The sequence below is a fragment of the Erinaceus europaeus genome, chromosome X, assembly GCF_950295315.1.
Source record: "Erinaceus europaeus chromosome X, mEriEur2.1, whole genome shotgun sequence".
Taxonomy (NCBI): domain Eukaryota; kingdom Metazoa; phylum Chordata; class Mammalia; order Eulipotyphla; family Erinaceidae; genus Erinaceus; species Erinaceus europaeus.
Genome location: NC_080185.1, coordinates 73,098,245 through 73,122,153, shown reverse-complemented (window position 1 = coordinate 73,122,153; position 23,909 = coordinate 73,098,245). Strand labels below are relative to the sequence as shown.

At 40.9% G+C, this 23,909-nt stretch overlaps 1 protein-coding gene across 1 annotated transcript in view; it reads left to right on the top strand.

The window, feature by feature from the left end:
- Nucleotides 1-23,909, top strand: part of SLC16A2 (solute carrier family 16 member 2) — a 217,449-nt gene that overhangs the window by 186,893 nt on the left and 6,647 nt on the right. Inside the window, exons 2-4 of the mRNA XM_007526067.3 lie at nt 10,040-10,184; nt 18,836-19,286; nt 20,254-20,397. Of these exons, the coding sequence (XP_007526129.2) occupies nt 10,040-10,184; nt 18,836-19,286; nt 20,254-20,397 (740 nt within the window). The remainder of the gene's footprint in view (nt 1-10,039; nt 10,185-18,835; nt 19,287-20,253; nt 20,398-23,909) is intronic.

Genomic DNA, 23,909 nt, shown 5'->3' with positions numbered 1-23,909 from the left:
CATCAGGCACTTTCTCTTTCCTGTCTTTTAATACCACTGAACTGTGTTGGACATTCAGATTTCACTAGAGACTATCAAGAGAAACTTGCTTCAGCCTGTGTTTCAAAGTGTTTCTGAAGTCAGACATTGATCACTAAACAAGTCCACATTATGGCTAGCTAAGAGTTTAGTCAAGGTGATACTTTTCAACAACATTTTGTAATTCAACCCATTTAAAACACATTTACTTTAGCAGTTAAGAAGTTTCCTCTCTTTACTTCTCCTGACCCAAAAAAGATCTTTAGTCACTATCTATTGCTACTCCCTTTGAAGTTTTTGTGGCCATTCAGTTCTGAGTTCTCTATACCCCTTCTCTAACTCTTCAATGTCTTCATCGCTAACTCTCAGGCCTGAAGAACTGCCCAGACACAATGTCCTCAATTTTGAAGGGTGAGCAAGGAAGCCTTGGCCTTTATTAACAGAGCCCTAATGCAGTTCTTTTTTCCTGTAAGTGTAATTTTAAAAAGCATTTTATTTATTTGATAGAGACAAAGAGAAAATGAGAGGAGGAGAGAGAGAGAGAGACTAGAAACATTGCTTCATCTCTTGTAAAGCTTCTTTCCTACAGGTGGGGACCTGGGGATTGAACCTAGGTCCTTGCACATTATAACACATGCACTCAACTGGTGTACCATTGCTTGAGCCTGCAAAGTATAATTTCACACATTTTGTTCATGTATTCAAAGAACTGCCTGGCTACCTAGACATTGCTGTTGAGCCTCCATATTACATTTAACTTGATTTTTATTACATTTTCTATCTTGATAATTCAGGTGTTTTCACACTGATAGACTAGTAGAGGCTTAAGGTTTAAATCCCCATAGCATCACTACACAACAGTCATCCTGTCCTTCACTGACTTGTGCCCTGGCAATGCCTTATCCTCTTGAGGGATATAGGTACTGTTAGACATTCTCTTTCAAAATAAACTAGTTTCAAGTGAGGATAAATAACACAGTGGTTATGCAAAGAGACTCTCATGCCTGAGGCTTCTAAGTCTCAGGTTCAATTCCCATCACCACCATAGCTAGAGCTGATTAGTAAACTCTGGTAAAAAAAAAAAAAAACTGTTTGTGTATTGCACCAAAGTAAAAGACTCTGGGGGTGGTGGTTCAAATCCGGCAACATGATGGCAGAGGAGGACCTAGTGGTGTTGTATTGTTATGTGGAAATGCTATACATGCACAAACTAATGTATTTCACTGTCAACTGTGAACCATTAATTCCCCAATAAAGAAAGTTTAAAAAATTAAAAAAAAAACAGTTTTATTAAACTTGGACACTTTCTGGGGATAAAAGCCCAGTCCCTACAGAGTCCCTCGATTCACCAGCAACATTTCAGCAGCTTCTTTTTAGCACTGGCTTCCTCGCTGTTGTCTCACAACACTCTATGAATGAATACCAGGTCTCCTTTTAGATTTATCAAACTGCCCATGAATGGTTTTAAGCATTTCATAGCTTTCACTACTTTTTCTAGGCTTGTCTTTTAACAATTAACATGCAAGTATTCTGTTTTCTCACAGATTATTATACCTCAGAAATACTGTCATCTACTATTTTTCATTAATTCAAATGTACAATTTTTCCACTTCTTCCCTTGTCTATAACCTTTTCTTAGCCATAGTCTTTACTCCCTCTGTAAACTCTGCTCCATTAGTAGGTTACTTATTTTTCATTATTTTAGATATTATTGTTCTAGGTATTTTGTGCTTGACAGCAAGATCAAACATTCTCTTCTATTTCTGTTCTATTATGTTCCCATTAACTTTCTTCTAACTGTATCACTCACTTCCTATGAACTCATAATGACTTATAAGAACAACAAAAAGCCTGAAATGAAAAAACAGAAGAACAAACTGGGTGGTGGCACAACTGTTTGAGTGCACCCACTACAATGCACAAAGACTCGGGTTCAAGCACCAGGACCTCACCTTGGGGGGGTGGGGGGAGCTTCACAGTTGGTAAAACAGTACTGCTGGTATTTTTCTTTCTCACTCCCCCACTGTCTCCCGCTTTCCTCTTGATTTCTCTCTGTCTATACCCAACAAACAAATTTAAAAAGAAAGGAAAGAAAAGAAAGAGGGATCCGGGATCTGGGCAATATCGCAGCGGTTTATGCACACATGGCTCAAAGAGCAAAGACCAGCGTAAGGATCCCGGTTCAAGACCCCAGCTCCCCACCTGCAGGGTGGATCGCTTCACAAGCAGTGAAGCAGGTCTGAAAGTGTCTATCTTTCTCTCCCCCTCTCTGTCTCTCCTCCTCTCAATTTATCTCTGTCCTATCCAACAACGACAGCAATAATAGCAATGATAATAATAGCAACAACAGTGATAAACAACAAGGGCAACAAAAGGGAAAAAATAACCTCCATGAGCAGTGGATTTGTAGTGCAGGCACCTAGCCCCAGCGATAACCCTGGAGGCAAAAAAAAAAAAAAAGAAAAAAAGAAAAAAAAGAAAGGAAGACGAGAAAGTACATGGCAAAATATGTGGGTTTCTACAGGATCAAGCTATTGTGAAACTAATGCCTCATTCTTTGTATCATTTGGAGAGATGGGATATGGGGTGGCATCCTTTTTTATTAGTGATTTAGTAATGTTTAATAAGATTGTGATAAAAAGAAGGGTACAATTCTATACAATTCCCACCACCAGAGTTCCATACACCATTGGAAGCTGTCCTAGTCTTTATCCCTCTGGGAGTATGGAACAAAAATCTTTATGGGATACAGAAGGTGGAAGGTCTGGCTTCTGTAATTGATGCTGATCATCATTAAAATATTTTGAGGAAGGTACATCAGGAACTTGATTAGAAGACTGAAGATTATAGAAATGTTATGTGACTTGCTCAAAGTCCTACAGCTGATTAGAGCTGAAAGTGCAAGGTAAGAATTAAAAAAAATTTTTTTCCTCCTCCAGGGTTATTGCTGGGCTCGGTGCCTGCACCATGAATCCACTGCTCCTGGAGGCCCGTCCCCCCCCCCTTTTGTTGCCCTTGTTGTAGCTTCGTTGTGGTTATTATTATTGCCCTTGTTGACACAATTCGTTGTTGGATAGGACAGAGAGAAATGGAGAGAGGAGGGGAAGACAGAGAAGGGGAGAGAAAGATAGACACCTGCAAGACCTGCTTCACCGCCTGTGAAGGGACTCCCCTGCAGGTGGGGAGCCGGGGGCTCGAACCGGGATCCTTATGCCGGTCCTTGTGCTTTGCGCCACCTGCGCTTAACCCGCTGCACCACCGCCCGACCCCCGGTAAGAATTAACATTTTGATGAGAATTCAGCTTTCCCATTGTCTCAGACCAGCATTTTTGGAGCAGTAACCTATGGCTTTGAAAGATTCTCTAAGAAGCAAATATTCCCAATTGGGATAGGAGTCTTAACCTCACAGGGAGCTTGGCGGTAGCTCAGTGGGTTAAACGCACGTGGAGAGAAACGCAAGGACTGGCATAAGGATCCCAGTTTGAGCCCCTGACTCCCCACCTGCAGGGGTCCCAATTCGAGCCCCTGGCTCCCCACCTACAGGGGAGTCGCTTCACAAGCAGTGAAGCAGGTCTGCAGATGCCTATCTTTCTCTCCCCCCTCTGTCTTTCCCTCCTCTTTCCATTTCTCTCTGACTTATCCAACAACAAGAAGACTAATAATAACTACAACAATAAGACAACAAGGGCAACAAAATGAAATAAATATTTAATAAATAAATAAATATATTTTTAAAAAGATTTCAACATGAAAGTCACATGACCCCCCTTACACAGTGTCCTTAGGAATCTTTGAGTGACGCCTAAATCTGGTCTGTGTCCTCTTACAATTCCAAGACACCTTTGTCTGTGGTCTTTACTGCTCCTTGGTTTTAGTCTTCACAGCACTATTTCAATGACCATGATTAACCTTACCTTCACATCTAAAGATTTAACTCCCATATATCTCAGCCCTAAAGTCAAGCAATATCATGTTCAAAGATATAGTTCTGATTTAAGAGTCTGAGGAATGACCTGAAATGATGGCTCGTCCAAATTTGACCCCAATTATTTTTTTATTTAAAAAAATTTTTATTTATGGGAGTCAGGTGGTAGAGCAGCGGGTTAAGCGCAGGTGATGCAAAGTGCAAGGACTGGCAGAAAGATCCCGGTTCGAGGCCCCGGCTCCCCACTTGCAGGGGTGTCGCTTCACAGGCTGTGAAGCAGGTCTGCAGGTGTCTATCTTTCTCTCCCCCTCTCTGTCTTCCCCTCCTCTCTCCATTTCTCTCTGTCCTACCCAACAATAACGACTTCAACAACCACAACAATAACTACAACAACAATAAAACCACAAAGGCAACAAAAGGGAATAAATAAATAAATATTTAAAACAAATTAAAAAGGAAACACTGACAAAAATCATAGGATAAGAGGGGTACAACTCCACACAATTCCCACCACCAGAACTCCATATCCCCTCCCCTCCCCTGATAGCTTTCCTGTTCTTTATCCCTCTGGGAGTATGGACCCAGGGTCGTTGTGGGATGCAGAAGGTGGAAGGTCTGGCTTCTGTAATTGTTTCCCCGCTGAACATGGGCATTGACAGGTCCATCCATACTCCCAGCCTGTCTCTCTCTTTCTTTCCCTAGTGGGGAGGGGTTCAGAGGAAGCGGGGCTCCAGGGTACATTGGTGAGGTCGTCTGCACAGGGAAATGACCCCAATTATTAAACCCCATGTTTCACATCTAGCGTTTGTTTACACACATACAATGATGATAAACTTCATTCATACCATTAGAGGATACAATACAATGAACTTTGGACTCAAAATCAATAATTGGTTTGTACCTCAGCTCTGCCAGTAAACTGATTTCTGATCCTTTACAAATCCCATCACATTTCTGGATCTGTTCATCAGTAAAATGGTAGTGAAGAATCTCTTTGTTTCAGATTTTGTTTTTTGTTTGTTTGCTTGCTTGCTTGCTTTGTTTGTTTGTTTTACCAGAGCACTGCTTAGTTCTGGATTATGATGGTGCCAGGGATTAAACCTGAGTCGCAGGCATGAAAGTCTTTTGCATAACCACAATGCTTCAATATGTATTTTTTTTATTTTTTAAATTATCTTTATTTATTTATTGGATAGAGACAGTCAGAAATTGACAGGGAAGGGGATGACAGAAAGGGAGAGAGACTGAGAGACACCTGCTTTATCACTTGTAAAGGTTTCTCTCTGCAGGTGGAGGCCGGGGGATCAAACCTGGGTCCTTGAGCACTGTAATATGTCCTCAACCAGGTGCACCACCACCCGGCCCCCCCAAATATTTCTAAAGATTTATTTATTTATTTATGAGAGAGAGATGAAGTGAAGGAAAGAGAGAGAACTAGAGCATCACTCTGGCATAAGCAATACCAGAGATTAAATTTGGGGCATTGGGGGGCCAGGCAGTGACACACCTAGTTAAGCACTTAGATTACAGTGCATAAGGATGCAGATTCAAGCCCCCTGTCCCCACCTGCAGGGGGAAACCTTCACGAGTGGTGAAGCAGGGCTGCAGGTGTCACTCTGTCTCTTTCCCTCTCCGTCTCCCCTCCCCTCTCAGTTTGTCTCTGTCACTATCCAGTAATAAATAAATATAAATATTTTTTAAAATTTGGGGGCCTTATGCTTGAGAGTTCATTTGTAGCGTTTTTTCTATTCTCCTAAAAAAATGTGGTTGGGATCTTGATGGGAATAGCATTAAATTTGTAGATGGCTCTGGGTAATATATTCATTCTGATGATGTTAATTCTTCCAACCCATGAACATGGAATATCTTTCAACTTCTTTGTGTCTTTTTCAATTTCTTTGAGTAGTGACTCATAATTTTCAGTATACAAGTCTTTCACTTCTTTGGTTAGGTTTACTCCTAGATATTTTATTGTTTTGTTGCTATAGTAAAAGGAATTGATTTCTGGATTTCAATTTCTTCTAACTTAGTATTTGCATAGAGGAATGCCACTGACTTTTGAATGTTAATTTTATAGCCTGACACCTTACTATATTGTCTAATGATTTCCAAAAGCTTCTTGCTGGATTCCTTAGGTTTTTCCATGTATACTATCATATCATCTGCAAATAAGGAGAGTTTGACTTCTTCTCTTCCAATCTGTATGCCTTTAATTCCTTGCTCCTGCCTGATTGCTATGGCAAGAACTTCCAACACTATGTTGAATAGTATTGGTGGTAGTGGGCATCCCTGTCTAGTACCTGATCTGAGTGGAAATGCTTCCAGTTTTTCACCGTTGAGTATGATGTTGGCTATAGGTTTGCTATATATAGACTCCACTATCTTCAGGAATTTTCCATCTATTCCCATTTTTTGTAGTGTTTTGATCATAAAGGGATGTTGTATTTTGTCAAAGGCTTCTCTGCATCTATTGATATGACCATGTGGTTTTTGGTCTTGCTTTTGTTGATGTGGTAGATCACATTGATTGATTTATGTATATTAAACCAAACTTGCATGCCTGGGATAAACCCCACTTGGTCATGATGAACAATCTTTTTGATATACTGCTGTATCCGGTTGGCTAGAATTTTGTTCAATATTTTCGCATCTATGTTCATCAGAGATATTGGCCTGTAGTTTTCTTTTTTGGTTGTGTCCCTGTCTGCTTTTGGTATCAGGGTGATGTTGGCTTCATAGAAGCTGGCAGGGAGTATTCCAGTGTCTTCAATCTTCTGGAAGACTTTTAAAAGTAGAGGTATTAATTCTTCTTTGAAGGTTTTGTAGAATTCATTTGTAAAACCATCTGGTCCAGGACTTTTATTTTGGGGGAGATTTTTGATAACTGTTTCAATTTCATTAGCTGTGATGGGCCTGTTCATGTTATCCACTTCCTCTTTACTTAGTTTTGGAAGTTGGTAGGTATCTAGCAAATCGTCCATTTCTTCCAGGTTCTCTAGCTTGGTGGCATATAGTTGTTCATAGAAGCCTCACATGATATGTTGAATTTCTGCAGTGTCTGTTGTGATTTCTCCTCTTTCATTTACTATCCGATTTATTTGGGTCTTCTCCCTTTTTTGTTTTGTGAGTCTGGCTAAAGGTTTGTCGATTTTGTTTACTCTTTCGAAGAACCAACATTTACTTTCATTGGTCTTTTGTATGGTTTTCCTATTCTCAATGTTATTTATTTCTGCCCTAACTTTAGTGATTTCTGACCTTCTGGTTGCTTTAGGGTTCCTTTGTTGTTCTTCTTCTAGGTCTTTAAGATGTGCAATCAGGCTGTTTATTTGTGCTTTTTCTTGTTTCCTATTGTGTGCTTGTATGGCTATGAACTTCCCTCTTAGGACTGCTTTAGCTGTGTCCCAAATATTTTGATAGCTTGTGTCTTCATTTTCATTGAACTCTCAAAACATTTTGATTTCTTCCTTGATTTCCTCTTTGACCCAGAAGTTGTTAAGAAGTGTACTGTTGAGCTTCCACATTTTGGGACTGTTACTAATCTTTTGTTGATTGTTAAGTGTTAGTTTAATTCCACTGTGGTCTGAGAAGATGCTTGGGATGATTTCAGTGCTCTTGAATTGGCTGATGCTGTCTTTGTGGCCTAACATATGGTCTATCCTTGAGAATGATCCATGTGGATTTGAGTAAAATGTGTATTCCAGTTTCTTGGGATGAATGACTCTGAAAATGTCCAATAGTTCTAGTTTATCTATCTCTTCATTTAGCTCCCTTATGTCTTTACTGATTTTCTTCCTGGATGATCTGTCAAGTTGAGATAGTGGAGTGTTGAAGTCCCCTACTGTGATTGTGTTACTGTTAATATATTGCTGTAGCTCTTTCAGTAGAAGTTTGATGTATTTAGATGACTTCTCATTGGGTGCATAGATATTAATAATTGTTAAGTCCTCTTGATTGACTGATCCTCTGAGCATTAAGTAGTGTCCATTCCCATCTTTTTTAATCTTATCTATTTTAAAGTCTATTATGTCAGATATGAGAATAGCTGCTCCTGCCCTTTTTTGTGGGCCATTGGCTTGTATGATAGTTTTCCATCCTTTCACTTTAAGTCTGTGTTTGTCTTGTTGAGTCAGGCGGGTTTCCTGTAGACAGCATATTGTTGGGTTGTGTTTTCTCAATATGTATTTTAACTGCTGTAACAAATGGTCTTCAAAAATCAGTTATTAAGTGGTCTGGGAGGTGGCGCAGTGGATAAAGCATTGGATTCTCAACCATGAGGTCCTGAGTTTGATCCCCGACAGCACATGTACCAGAGTGATGTCTGGTTCTTTCCTCCTATTATTCTCATGAATAAATAAATAAATTCTTTTACAAAATCAGTTGCTAAGGGGCCAGGTGGTGGGGCACCTTGTTGAGCACACATGTTACAAGTGTAAAGACCCAAGCTCAAGCCTCTGGTCCCCACCTGCAGGGGGAGAACTTTACAAGTGGTAAAGCAGTGCTGCAGGTGTCTCCCTCCCTATCTCTTCCTCCCTTCTCGATTTCTGACTGTCTCAATCCAATAAATGAAGATAATAAATGAATGTTTTAAAATTTTTTTGTTTAAAGAACAAGAAATTTATTGCATTCCATTTGAGGTAGGGGTTCCTGATAGGGGAATGGAGAGGGATCTTCACTCCATCTAGTCATTTAGGAACCCAAATAGAACTGCTGGAGTTTCTGCCAATCTTCATACATTGCTTTCAAGATTACTCTATGCTTGTATCCTACAGGAAAGCAGAAATTCCATAGGAATCTATCAGTGGTCCAGGCTTGGAAGTGACGTATATTGCTGCTACTCACATTCTGTCGAATAGAATACATTTGCATGGTCTTACCAAAGAGATTGAAAAATGTAGGCCAGCTCTATGATAGATTTCATGATTTCTGAAGATCTCTTGCTTCAATTCTTAAGTTCTGTGTATGCTTATGAACTTGACTCCTGGTTCTCACATTGCCATGCTGCAGGCAGTAGAAAAAACTTTCTGAGGGGCTGGATGGTGGTGCACCTGATTAAGCTCACACATTACCAAGCTCGCAGACCCCACTCTCCACCTGCGGGGGTGTGGAGCTTCATGAAATGTGAAGCAGGTACTGCAGAAGTCTTTCCCTCTCTATCTTTCCCTCCCCTCTTAATTTCTGTCTGTCCTATCAAATAAAAAGAAAAGGAAAAAGAGAGAGTCAGGCGGTAGCACAGCGGGTTCAGCTCACATGAAGTAAAGCTCAAGGACCAGTGTAAGGATCCCGGTTCGAGCCCACTGCCCCCTATCTGCAGGGGCATCACTTCACAGGCAGTGAAGCAGGTCTGCAGGTGTCTCTCTTTCTCTCCTCCTCTCTGTCTTCCCCTCTTCTCTCCATTTCTCTCTGTCCTATCCAACAACAATGACATCAATAACAACAATAGTAACTACAACAATAAAACAACAAGGGCAATAAAAGGGAATAAATAAATATTTAAGAAAAAAAAAGAAAAAATTGCCAGCAGGAGCAGTAGATTTATCGTACAAGCACCAAGTCCCAGCAGGTGTCCTGGTGGCAAGTAAAAAACATATATGTCTCCAGGAGCTAGGAACTAACTCACCCAGTTGAGTTCATGTCCTACTTTGTAAGGGATCCTGCACTCAAGCTGTCTACAGGGGAAGACCACCGATAGCACCAGGGATGCTTCATAGATAGTAGAGTGGTGCTTTGCTGTCTTTATATCCCTCTCCCTCTCTCCTCTTTCTGTCTCAAATAAAAAAGAAAAAGAAAATTGTACCAGAGGGCCTCTCATCAGTGTTGTTGTGTGTGCAAGGTCCGAAATTCATTCCCTGGCATCACATTAAAAAAAACATTTAAAAAAAGGAAAGAAAGGGAATGAAAGAGAAGGAAAAGAAGAAAGGGAAGAGAGAGAGAGAGAGAGAGAAGAGAGTCTTCTCTCTGATCATTAGGAACAATCAAGTTAGAAGTGTAGGTTAATGTATCATGCCCCACAAAAGGTCAGAGGAAAAGAACTAAGATACTGGATGCACTGCTTTACACCATATTAAGCTAAGGTATCTGTGTTTCTTTTCTCTGCAGCTTGGGTAGGAGCCCTCTCCATGGGCATGATCTTCTTCTGTTCTCCTATTGTGAGTATATTCACTGATCGTTTGGGCTGCCGAATTACAGCAACTGCAGGAGCAGCCATTGCATTCATTGGCCTCCATACCAGCTCCTTCACCAGGTAAGGCTAAGATTTTCTGGTCACTTCTCCAAGGTTTCTTTCTGAGTTTCAATTAGGGGGACTCTTATTCATTGGAGAAACCCCTGTGGCTCTTTCTTTTCTTTTTAAATTATTTTATTTATTTATTTATTTTAATTTTTTATTTTTTGCCTCCAGCATTATTGCTGGGGCTCAGTGACTGCACCACAAATCCACTGCTCCTGGAGGCTATTTTTTCCCTTTTGTTATCCTTGTTGTTTTATCATTGTTGTGGTTATTATTATCGTTGTTATTGATGTCATTGTTGTTGGATAAGACAGAGAAATGGAGAGAAGAGGGGGAGACAGAGAAGGGGAGAGAAAGATAGACACCTGCAGATCTGCTTCACCGCTTGTGAAGCAACCCCCTGCAGGTGGGGAGCCGGGGGCTTGAACTGGGATCCTTGCACCAGTCTTTGTGCTTAACCCATTGCGCTACCACACGACCTCCTATTTTATTTTATTTTATTTTTATTGATTTAATGGTTTAAAAAAACTGTAGGATCTATGGGAAAACACTGCACCCAGGAATCACTGTTCAATGGTACTCGTCAAGGTAGGACTCCCAGGATACACTGGTAAAGAATACCAAAGAGGAACTAGGAATCCCAAACTAGTAGGAGAGATCTAATCTTAGGAGTTCATAAGGCTGAGCTCAATTTCAACATTCACCACTGAATGGTTGTAGAACAACTGAGTTCTAACAACTGCTACTATGGTCTTTTCAGTTGTCTTCCAATTCTGCCATTCTGTTTCCTTTTAATGTGTTACACGTCTCATGGTCTCACCAGCAAATAAGACCTCACCAGTAAATAAGACCATTATAGAATTTTTTAAGTTAGCTGAGTCCAAAGTTGTTTAGCCTTTCTAGTTCCTTTTCAGGCATGTCTGGCATATATGAGTTGAATATTTGATTTGGAGTAGATAATTCATGTCTCAGACACGACAAGGGATGTTTGGGGGCAACCCTTCCCTCACTAAGGTACAGTTGCAGAACCCAACTACCCAGCTAGGTCTAGGTTAAATTCAAACTCTTAGCATATTGGTCCCATTGACAAAACTCATAATGTCAGACAAGAAGCAACCTACATGTTCATTTCTGCTCTTTTTCTGTCAGACTTGCAGGAATATGTATGTGGGGAAAAGAAAGGTAAAATTTAACCCCAGTCTGAGGAATATGGAAGTACTAAACAACTATATTGACTTTCTACCAGCAGTACTTTAGAAGTTATTGTTCCTTTTACTTTCATGCTACCTGGGTTGATATAGGAAAATGGCAACCCAGAGTCATGGAATTGGTCACACTGACGTCTCTGGAATGATAATGAAGCACATTAGTGTCAGATATATTATCTGAGCTTGGCTTCTTGGAGAAGATCTATGAACACACTCTAGGTCTGAGGTTCCTCTCATAGTGGGGAGTGATAATTTTGCCACAACTGAACCTTGTGAGATTGATCCAACTATCTTTGTGACATGAGCATTTGCAGCTGCCTATCCTATCTTCCAGCAGAGCTTAGAGTTAGCCTGCAGTGGTTTGTTGGCTCAGCCCCATCAGTTGGATAAAGGGAGGAAAAAACTACGTCCTTTTTGTAACACAGTTAACCCTCCCAGATAGCAACTCCAAACCTTTTCAGGACCCCTCTGGTGGCCAGTTTCATTTGCCTTTAGCAAGGTGGTGCCTAGAGAGGCCCCTGATGTTGCCCCGATACTACAAAGCACTACACATAAAAAAAAAAAGTTTTGAAGCCAAGTAAATCAAAGTGTAAACAATTCAGCAACATATGGATTCCATTTCTTTTAAATTCACATGAATTCAGTAACAGTAGATGAAAGAGTTCAACATATTTTCTTCCGGCACATTTTGTTAGGCACACTGGAGTAAGCATTCTGCTTTGTAGCCTCCCCCCCCCCCAGCCCTCCCCTGTTCCTTTTACCCTTTGTAAAACATCTTTAGAGCCAAGAAATTTCTGGGAGACTTTATTTTCAGTGTGAAAATGGTTCTGCTATGACTAGAGTTGCAAGTCATCCTTTCTGTTGTTTGAATCACAGGCATGAGCTCCTTTGGGCATCATGAGGCTGTGCAGAATGTGGATAGGGCTAGGAGCCCATAGCTAAGCTTACTCAGTAGTCATCTGTCCCAGAGCCCATCTAGAAATAGATCCACCTTCTAGTCTCTTTAACTGAATCCCTTGCTTTGCCCTTACTGGCTTCCTTCATAAAGGCATTAATTTCTCTGCTTTAAACAAGGACACCAGCCCAGACTAATACTAAATGATTCCTAGAATCTAGTGGTATTATCCTCAAAGAGTCTAACAGGAGACAAGCATTAAACCTAATTCTGTGTTCTAAGTAGTAACAATTTTCACCACTTTTTAATGATTTTTTTTTTGTAAAGTGGGCCAAAGAACTAAACAGTTTTGTAAAGAAACGCTACACAAGGCCCGCAAATGTATGAAGAAATGTTCCACTTCAAATAAAAATTAAAACTACACTGAGAGTGGTCCGGGAGGTGGCGCAGTGGTAAAGCTTTGGACTCTCAAGCATGAGGTCCCGAGTTCGATCCCCCAGCAGCACATGTGCCAGAGTGATGTCTGGTTCTTTCTCTCTCCTCCTACCTTTCTCATAAATAAATAAAATAAAATAAAAATCTAAAAAAAAAAAACCCAACTATTTCTTAAAAAAAAAAAACTACACTGAGATAATATCTCACACCTATGGGAATGACCTACATCAACAAAATAGGAAGTGACAGACATTGGTGAGGTTGTGAAGAAAAAGGATCCCTGGGAGTCGGGCTGTAGCGCAGCGGGTTAAGTGCAGGTGGCGCAAAGCACAAGGACCGGCATAAGGATCCCGGTTCGAGCCCCCAGCTCCCCACCTGCAGGGGAGTTGCTTCACAGGCGGTGAAGCAGGTCTGCAGGTGTCTATCTTTCTCTCCTCCTCTCTGTCTTCCCCTCCTCTCTCCATTTCTCTCTGTCCTATCCAACAACAACGACAACAACAATAATAACTACAACAATAAAACAACAAGGGCAACAAAAGGGAATAAATAAATAAAATAAAATAATATTAAAAAAAAAAAAGAAAAAGGATCCCTGCTACACTGCTGGTGGGAATGCAAATAGGTGCAGCCCCTTTGGAAGACTATGAAGAATCCTTAGACAAATAAAAATAGAATTACCTTATGATCCAGCAATACCACTCTTAGGCATTGGTCAAAAAGACACTCAAACAAATAATGTAAAGGGACATAAGCACCCCTATATTCATAGCTGCATTACTGACAATGGCCAAAGATTAGAAGTAGCCTAAATGTCCATCACCAGATGACTGGCTTTCAAACCACATTAAGCCAGAGTTGAGCAGTGCTTTATTTATTAAATTAAAACAAGTAAGAAATTAAAGAAAACTAGATGACTAGCTAAAGAAGATCTGAGAGATAAATTCCAAGGAATAACTACTCTGCAATCAAAAAGTTGATATTGTGTCTTTTGTGACAAAATGGATGGAACTAGGGGTGATTATGTTTAGTGAATTCAGTAAAGAGATGAAAGCCAACTACAGGATGGTTTCACTCATATTATGTGGAATCTATAGAACCAATACAAATAAACTTGTAAAATACACACACACACACACAGAGAGAGAGAGAGAGAGAGAGAGAGAGAGAGAGCAAGAAAACTGTTTCCAAGTCTTGTAAGAACTATGGTGGTTATCTCTGGGCGATGGGAGGCTGGGGGACACAGAACTTTAGTGGGGGGTGTGGTGTAGAATTACACATTGTAATACTTTTAAAAAATTTCCTTTACTTGCTTATTGGATAGAGACAGCCAGAAATCGAGAGGGAAGGGGGTGATAAAGAGGGAGAGAGAGATAGAGAGAGAGACCTGAAACGTTGCTTCACCACTTCCAAAGCTTTCCCCCTGCAGGTGGGAACCAGGGGCTCAACTTTGGACTTTGCATATTTTAACATGTGTGCTCAAGCAGGTTAGCTACCACCCAGCCCCTACATTGTAATCTTAATATATTATAACCCACACCCACACTGGCAGGGGAAGAAATTCACAAGTGATAAAGTAGGGCTGCAGGTGTCTCTGTCGCTTTCTTTTTCTACCTCCTTCTCCCCTCTCAATTTTTCACTCTATCCAATAATAAATAAAAATATAATTAAAATATATTATAAACCACTATTAATCACAAATAAAAATGGGAACAATAAATATTGTAAGACACCACTCTTTTACATTGAGATAACATTTGTTTATAAGATTGTACACATTTAAGAGGTACAGTTTCACATTGCTTCAAAATATGTTATTATACCACACCCACCACCAAAATGCCCATATCTCTTCACTATAACCTTTGGATCCTCTTCACCCTTTCTACTCTCTCCCCTCTGTCCCTTTGAAAACCTGTTTTGTAGTTAGAATCTAGGGGTTTGTTTTTGTTTGATTTTATTTGATTATATGCTATATATGAATAAGAGCATACCACATCTTTCTTCCTTCTCTCTCTTCTCTTCTCTTCTCTTCTCTTCTCTCTCTCTCTCTCTCTCACTTTCTTTTTTTCTTCCTGTCTTATTTTTTTACTGCCACCAGTGTTATTACTGGGGCTTGGTCCACCACTCCCAGTGGCCACTTTTTCTCTCTTTCTTTCTTTTTTAAAATTTCTTTATTGGGGGATTAATTGTTTATATTCGAAAGCAAAATACAATAGTTTGTACATGTGTGACATTTCCCAGTTTTCCACATAACAATACAACCCTTACTAGGTCCTCCTCTTCCATCATGTTCCAGGACCTGAACATTCTCCCTCTCCCCCAGAGACTTTTACTTTGGTGCAATACACCAACTCCAATCCAAGTTCTGCTTAGTGTTTACCCTTCTGATCTTGTTTTTCAACTTCTGTCTATGAGCGAGATCATCCCATATTCATCCTTCTTTCTGACTTATCTCCCTTAACATGATTTCTTCAAGCTCTATCCAAGATGAGACAAAAAAAAAAAAAAGGTGAAATCATCACTTATAATAGCTGAGTAGTATTCCATTATGTATATAGACCACAACTTGCTCAGCCACTCACCTGTTGTTGGACACCTGGGTTGCTTTCAGGTTTTGGCTATTACAAATTGTGCTGCTATGAACACAGGCATACACAAATCTTTTGGGATGGGTATGTTGGATACCTTAGGATATATCCCTAGGAGAGGAATTGCAGGATCATAGGGTAGGTCCACTCCTAGCCTTCTGAGAGTTCTCCAGATTGCTCTCCACAGGGGGTTGGAGTAATTGACACTCCCACCAGCAGTGCAGGAGGGTTCCTTTGTCCCCACAACCTGTCCAGCATTTGTTACTGCTACCTTTTTCTCATGCATGACATTCTCACAGGAGCGCAGTGGTATCTCATTGTCTCATTTTTTCTTTCCTTCTGTTTTTATTGGATAGGACAGACAGAATTAGGAGAGGGGGATATAGTGAGGGAGAGAGAAAGATAGACACCTGAAAACTTGCTTTACCACTCATGAAGTTTTCCCCCTTACAACTGGAGATCAGGGCTTGAATCCTGGTCCTTATGCAAGTAAGTGTATGTTCAGTGGGGTGCACCACCAATTGGTCCCTGTTTCCCTCCTTCTATTTATTTATTTATTTTCCCTTTTGTTGCCCCCTTGTTTTTTTTAATTATTGTTGTAATTATTGTTGATATCGTTGTTGGATAGAACAGCGAGAAATGGAGAGAAGAAGGGAAGACAGAGAGAGGGAGAGAAAGAGAAACATCTGCAGACCTGCTTCACCGCCTGTGAAGCAACTCCCCTGCAGGTGGGGAGCCAGGGCTCAAACCGGGATCCTTAAGCCGGTCCTTGTGCTTTGCGCCACCTGCGCTTACTACTGCCGACCCCCCATCTCGCTCCTTCTAACGTATTTTGCTTAGCATGCCTCTCCAGTTCCACCCATGTTGTAGCAAAAGACAATAGGTTATATTTTCTTATAGCTGAGTAGTATTTTGTTGTGTATACACACACACCAAAGTTGCTTTACCCACTCACCTGTCACTAGACACTTAAATTTGTCCATACCTTGGTTCTTATAAATAGCACTGCAAAGAACATAGATATGGAATGAATGAGGCAGCATAATGGTTATGTAAAAGACTTTCATGTCTCAGGCTCTGAAGTTCCAGATTCAATCCCCCACACCACCGTAAGCCAAAACTAAGCTATGTTCTTGTAAAAATAAAAGGAAAACATAGGCACACATATATGTCTTCAGATTAGTGTTTTTGTGTCCTTTGGATAGATAACCATAACATATGGTAGATTTATCTGAATACTTTGAAAACTGTCCATACTGGGAAATAATTCTTTTGAAACTACATGCTTACTCATATTTAACCAATGCAAGCAGATAGGAAGCAATAAATCAATGATGATGAATGCTATCTTGAAATCCTGAGTACTAGTACTATGTCATCTCTTCAGTATAAGCCTAATTCTTTAGTATTTAGACGGAGTTTTTCTTTTCTTTTTAAATTTTATATTGGGGATAATTAATGATTTACAGTGATTGACAATAAAATATAATAGTTGGCACATGTGTAACATTTCTCGGTTTTCTTTTTTCTTTTTTTTTTATATTTTTAAATTACAGAACTACATGCCGGCAGGGCTTTGAATCCACACCATTCCCACCACCAGAGTTCTGAATCTTCACTCTCCCCACTGAAATCCACCACAGTTCCCCTAAAGGTTTAGACATGGGCCAACCATCTTCTCTACAACTATCTGTCCACATTTATACAAAGTTACCCCTTCTTTTCCTAATTCAATCCTCTCTTTCCCTCTAAACCACTCACATTTCTCAGTTTTCTGTATAATATTCTAACCTCCCACCTAGGTCTTCCTCCACCATTATATTTCAGGACCTGACACCCCCCACCCCCTCTACCCCCATCCCTCTGGAGTCCTTCACTTTGGTGCAACATACCAAACCCAGAAGGACTGAGATTTTCTTTTCTTTCTTTCTTTTTATTTTCTTTTTTGCCTCCAGGGTTATTGCTGGGGCTCAGTACCAGTACTACAAACCCACTGCTGCTGGAGGCTATTTTTCCCATTTTGTTGCCCTTGTTGTGGTTGTTACTGTTGTTGGACAGGACAGAGAGAAATCGAGAGAGAAGGGGAAGAGAGACGGGGAGAGAAGAAAGACAGACACCTGCAGACCTACTTCACTACCTCTGAAGCAACCCCCCTGCTGGTGGGGAGCCGGGAGCTCAAACAGGCATCTTTGTGTTGGTCCTTGCACTTTGCGCCATGTGCACTTAAACCGCTGCACTACCACCCAGCCCCCAGGACAGAGATTTTCTATTACAGAGAACTACTTGACCATGGAAACATTAGATAATTCAGTGGTCAGATAATGTAAAATATGTTATGCTTTAAAAAAAAAGTCTTCTCTAGTTTTTACTGATGACGTGTTAAGATGACGTTCCCATGTTTTTTTCCTTCTGACACTTTACCTTCTGTTACAGAGAAAGTTACAGTAAAGCCCACTAGTTTTAAGTCAAAATCTGTTGTGTTTTACAAGTCCCACATCTTCTTTTAAACCCCATTTCTTTAAGACTTTAGTTTCCACAAAGTAGTCAGACTACACTATGGAACAAATCCATACTATGTCTAGCCGCAGGAGATGAACTCTGGAAGTTAATGGAACTGCTTACCTCAGGGTCCCCATAGATATCATTTAGCACCTGGAGTAAAAAACCTTGTATACCAAGACCTTGGGCAGAATTGGGGAATTACTGTTTCTCGGGAGACCACCAGCCACTTGGAAGTGTTAAGTGCTCTGAGCATGGAGAAAGACATTGAGGAATCTTACAAAGAGACGTAATCTTTGAGGATCTTATCACAGACTTTCATTATTTGGGATAAAGTTTTGTCTGCTGGGAGTCGGGCGGTAGCCCAGCGGGTTAAACGCACGTGGCGCAAAGAACAAGGGCCAGCACAAGGATCCCAGCTCAAGCCCCCGGCTCCCCCTGCAGGGGTGGTCACTTCATAAGCAGTGAAGCAAGTCTGCAGGTGTCTATCTTTCTCTCCCCCTCTCTGTCTTCCCTTCCTCTCTCCATTTCTCTCTGTTCTATCCAGCAACGACGGCATCAATAACTACAACAACAAAAACAACAAGGGCAACAAAAAGTGAAAATGAATAATTAAATATTAAGAAAAAAGTTTTGACTGCCAACATACCCATGGTATCCAACTGGGCAATAAGGTGAAACTGTTCCAAATTACTGACTTAATCCCTATAGCCCCTCATCCAGTCTTTGTATAGTTTAATTCTGGCTTTGTTTTGAACTGTCCCTGATGAAGTGCTACTATTCAAACTAGAGTCACACTGATCTAGAGTCAAGTTTAGGATTTTCTGACCCTCAGCCACACTACCTTGGGTACATTACTTTCTCTGAGCTTCTGATTCTTCATCTGTAAAATGAAAATCACAAATCTTGCTCCTTTTCTGTTCTGAAAGGATTGGTGCTAAGTGGGGTTATGGGTTAAGGGTGGGAGATTCAAGTCTCAAGAGCTTGAATGGTGGATTGTTGGTTGGCTACTGAAGATAGCTGTTGCTGTCTCTCCCACAGCTCGCTAAACCTGCGTTACTTCACTTATGGGATTCTCTTTGGTTGTGGCTGTTCCTTCGCCTTTCAGCCATCTCTCGTCATCCTGGGTCACTACTTCCAACGCCGCCTGGGTCTGGCCAATGGTGTGGTGTCTGCTGGGAGCAGCATCTTCTCCATATCCTTCCCCATCTTCATCAAAACACTGGGGGCTAAGATCAAGCTTGCCCAAACCTTCCAAGTGCTGAGTACCTTCATGTTTGTTCTTATGCTGCTTTCACTCACCTACCGGCCCCTCCTGCCAAGTTCCCAGGACACCCCAAGCAAAAGAGGTGTATACACCTTATGCCAACGTTTTCTGGCTCACCTCAGGAAGTACTTCAACATGCGAGTGTTTCGCCAACGTACTTACCGCATCTGGGCCTTCGGTATTGCTGCTGCTGCCCTTGGTTACTTCGTTCCCTATGTACACCTGGTGAGGAATACCAGGGTGGAGCACCACCCTTCCTGACCCTAAGAAGCTGTCTGATGTCCAGAGGATAGGAGTAGAGGACATTGAAAGGACAGAACTGGGACCTTCTGAAAAAGTCAGTGTTTGAAGAGAGTCATAGATTGGAAAAAGCACAGAATAAGAAAAGATCTCACTAGAAAAGGGAAACTTCTTAGGGAGGGCCCAAGCCCACATTTTTCTTTCTTTTTTTTCTGCATTTTTCTTTTATGATGAATATAGATAAAATTTTAGGAGGATATATGCAGGATGTTGGTCTAGAGGCCCCAAAGATAGTTTTCTGTGGAATGTTGGTCTTTGTGATCCAATAATTTTATTTTTGATTTAACATATGCTAGATCCTCTAGCTTCAGAATGCATAGCAATCTTTTTAAAATGCTAAAACAAAAACAAAAGAGTCTTACAGTGAAGAAACATGTTCAGCTTTGTTTATCCAGTATCAATAAAATCAATATGGCCCACAACTGTCAACTATAGTCCAGCTTTATCTTCCACAGAACTTGTGTTTCTTAAAACACACTTTGGGATGTCTTGCCTGGAAGTCAGTGGGTTATTCTTGCCTAGCAACCTGCTACTGCTTCAGGTGATCAGTTCTTGGTCAGGAAATAAGGAAATTGTTGGGGGCCTTGGATTTCCTCAGTTGTTAAGGCTCTGCTTTATCCTGGCAGGAATTAAAGACACCTACCTCTTCAGCTGCTGCTCTGAATAGAAGCCAAGAATAGAGAGACTCAAGGGATATTAAGCCTTTTAACCTTTCAGAAACAACCAGAGAACTTGTCCCAGAGCTAGGGCTATAGGGAAGAAGCTAAAGAAAAGGGCACTCTTGCCATGGTCTGGGGAAGCAAGGAGTAGAAAACTGTGTGTTTAGTAATACCTAACCTCTTCTTCCTCTTTTCTTGGGGTCCTGGTTCTATGTTTGTTTGTTTGTTTTCAGATTAAGTATGTGGAAGAGGAATTTTTGGAAATCAAGCAGACCTGGGTGCTTTTGGTGTGTATTGGGGCCACTTCAGGACTTGGACGCCTTGTTTCAGGCCGTGTCAGTGACTCCATTCCTGGACTTAAAAAGATCTACTTGCAGGTAAGTGTGACCATCCTTTGCATTGTGGGGAAGTAGAGCCAGACACAGATGCCCATTATCCCTTTGGGACAGAATTGTTAGGAGTACTTCTGCTGTGCCCTGAAACCTAGTGATACCTGATTGTATGACATGTGAAATCAATTAAATTCGCTGAGCTTCAATTTTTTGTCTTTGTTTTTTTTTTGCTTTCTAATGAAGACAATCATATGTGTTCTAACTCCACTAGGATGGAGTAGGAATCCAGTAAGAACATCGTGAATGAACCTATTAAGAACACTTTCTTCTTTTTAAATTTTTTATTATCTTTATTTATTTATTGGATAGAGACAGCCATAAATCTAGAGGGAAGGGTGGGATAGAGAGACAGAGAGACACCTAGAGCACTGCTTCACTACTTGTGAAGATTTCCCACTGCAGGTGGGGACTGGGGACTTGAACCTGGGTCCTTGCCATTGTAACATGTACGCTCAACCAGGTGTGCCACCACCGCCCCCAGAACACTTTCAAAGTATTTTTAAAAATTAATAACAATTTTCCTATCTGAAATAGGGAAACTGACACTAGGAACAGACATTGTTTCCCAGTAAAGACTAACTTCATGGCACTCTCAGAGTTTGGGGTATCTCTACAGAAATCAGTGTGCCAGTTTTTCTCTCTTTGAGGCTTAGGCTTAGGTTCATAATCTTTTATATATAGATGCAGGAACTGGCTCTCAAATACTCATATGGACACATTTGAAAAATTCCAGAAAAGACCAGACCTCAATTCCTCTCTCTATGGCACATTTTCTTCATCTATGCAATGATAAAATGTCTTGCCTTTCCTATATCACCTCATAGGAAGTGTAGATATGACCAGTTTTTGAGAAGTAAAAAAATATATATATATAGCTATGACCTGGGAGGTATTGCAGAACTTGCATGCATAAGGTCCCAAGTTCAATCCCCAGCATCACATATGACGGAGTGATGCTCTGGCTCACTCTCTCCTTAATAAGTAAATTAATCCCTAAAATACATATAGCCATGAAGTGTCTTATTCTGATCGTGCCATGGGTACTGCCTCATAATGTAAGCAGTGGTCATGTGGATGCTCAAGAGACCACACTATGTGTGAACTGGGCATGTGTCTGCCTTGGCTATAGACCGCTGCTCAAATTGACTATCTTTGTCTACTTAGAAACTGTATGTCATTTATGATTTTTACTCTTGCAATTAGGTTTCCCAGATGGTGCTTAAGTGTGGAACCTTGTTTAGGGGGAATTAGTAAACCACCCACCCCCCCAAAAAAAGAAAGACCACATGGTCGCAAATAATCCAACAGAAAAATGAATGAATTCTGGCTCTTATGAATTTTCCTAAAAGCTTTTTTTTTAAAAAAAATTATTTTTTATATTTATTTATTTTCCCTTTTGCTGCCCTTGCTGTTTTTCATTGTTGTTGTAATTATTATTGTTGTTATTGATGTCGTTGTTAGATAGGACAGAGAGAAATGGAGAGAGGAGGGGAAGACAGAGAGGGGGAGAGAAAGACACCTGCAGACCTGCTTCACCACCTGTGAAGCGACTCCCCTGCAGGTGAGGAGCCAGGGCTCTAACCGGGGTCCTTACGCTGGTCCTTGCACTTAACCCGACTCCCTCCTAAAAGCTTTTAAGGGATCCTGACTAAACTGAGGAGGGACTACTCTTGCTTCTGAGTCCTAAATTTGAAGGCTTTTCCAAAAGTCCTTCATACGTTTTGGTCAAGGATATAATCATGATTTATTATTACGTTTGACTCTGTTAGATTTTAAAGAGTTGGTAAATCTGATTTATCAGAGCTAGGGGGATTTTATGGACCTGCCAGTCCAATCTCTCATTTATAAATATGGAAAAACAGGGAAACACTTAGATAATAGCAGATGCAAACTTAAAAAAATTATATTTATTTCCCTTTTGTTGCCCTTGTTCTTTTCTATTGTTGTTGTAGTTATTATTGTTGTTATTGATGTTGTTGTTAGATAGGACAGAGAAATAGAGAGAGGAGGGGAAGACAGAGAGGGGGAGAGAAAGATAGACACCTGCAGACCTACTTCACCGCCTGTGAAGCGACTCCCCTGCAAGTGGGGAGCCGGGGGCTCCAGCAGGGATCCTTATGCTGGTCCTTGCACTTCGCACCACGTGCGCTTAACCCACTGTGCTGTCACCCGACTCCCAGCAGATACCGACTATTATGAAGCACTCTTTTCATATTCTGTTTTACCCTAAGTGATTAGAAGCAGGGTCAGCCCCTTGAAGTCAGGTAGACAAAGTCAAATCAAATGTCTACAGCTATGCAATTTTGAATTCTTGTGAAAATATCAGCAATTGGCTTGCCTGAATTTTTATTTATTTATTTATTTTTGCATAGAAATATGTGTGCCTTTCTTAGCCTCTTCCACATGCCGCCTTGGTGAATCATCCGAGTCAGTATCAGTAGCTCCAAGCTGTTAAAGAGTTCTGGAATTATGCTATGCTAACATTAAAACAGGCTTTTTGTCCCCCTTTGGAAAGACTGCTGCAGCCCCTAACTAGTCATTTACTTTATTTCTCACCAAAGTTCCTAGGAATAGGCAGAGCTGAAGCAGTTCTTTTTTTCTTTTATTACAGATGGAGTTGCGAAGGAATCATCTGATAGTTGGAAAAATAATTGGTTTTTGTAAAAAGAAAAAAAAAGAATGGGTCTTTATGCTTCCTATTTCTATTAACTATTCTCCTTCCCTACCCACCCACCACTATCCTTTTTTCCTTTTATTTGACCCAGTTTTACCACTTAGAATAATATAAAGCAATCTTACAATATTGTGGTTTAAACGTATTTTCAACATCTTGCACTTTGATTCTCTTACTTTACACATTGAGGAAATGAGACTGAGAGAGGGAAAGTGACTTGTGACTTGTCCAAAACTTATTCTGCTAAAGACAGTGAAGGAACTTTCTTTATCCTTTTAGGGAGTAGGGCAGTAGCGGTAGCACAGCGGGTTAAGCGCACATGGCGCGAAACGCAAAGACCGTTGTGAGGATCCGGGTTCGAGCCCCCGGCTCCCCACCTGCAGAGAAGTTGCTTCACAGGTGGTGAAGCAGGTCTGCAGGTGTCTGTCTTTCTCTCCCCCCTCTGTCTCTCCTCCTCTCTCCATTTCTCTTGTCCTATCCAACAACGATAATTACAACAATTTAAAAAAACCAAGGTCAACAAAAGGGAATAAATAAACAAATATTTAAAAAAGATATCCTTGGGGGTCCGGCGGTAGCACAGCGGGTTGGGCGCACGTGTCGCAAAGCGCAAAGACCGGCATGAGGATCTCGGTTCAAGCCCCCAGCTACCCACCTGCAGGGCAGTCGCTTCACAAGCGGTGAAGCAGGTCTGCAGATGTCTATCTTTCTCTCCCCTTCTCTGTCTTCCCCTCCTCTCTCCATTTCTCTCTGTCCTATCCAACAACAAACGACATCAACATCAACAGCAATAATAACCACAACAAGGCTACAACAACAAGAG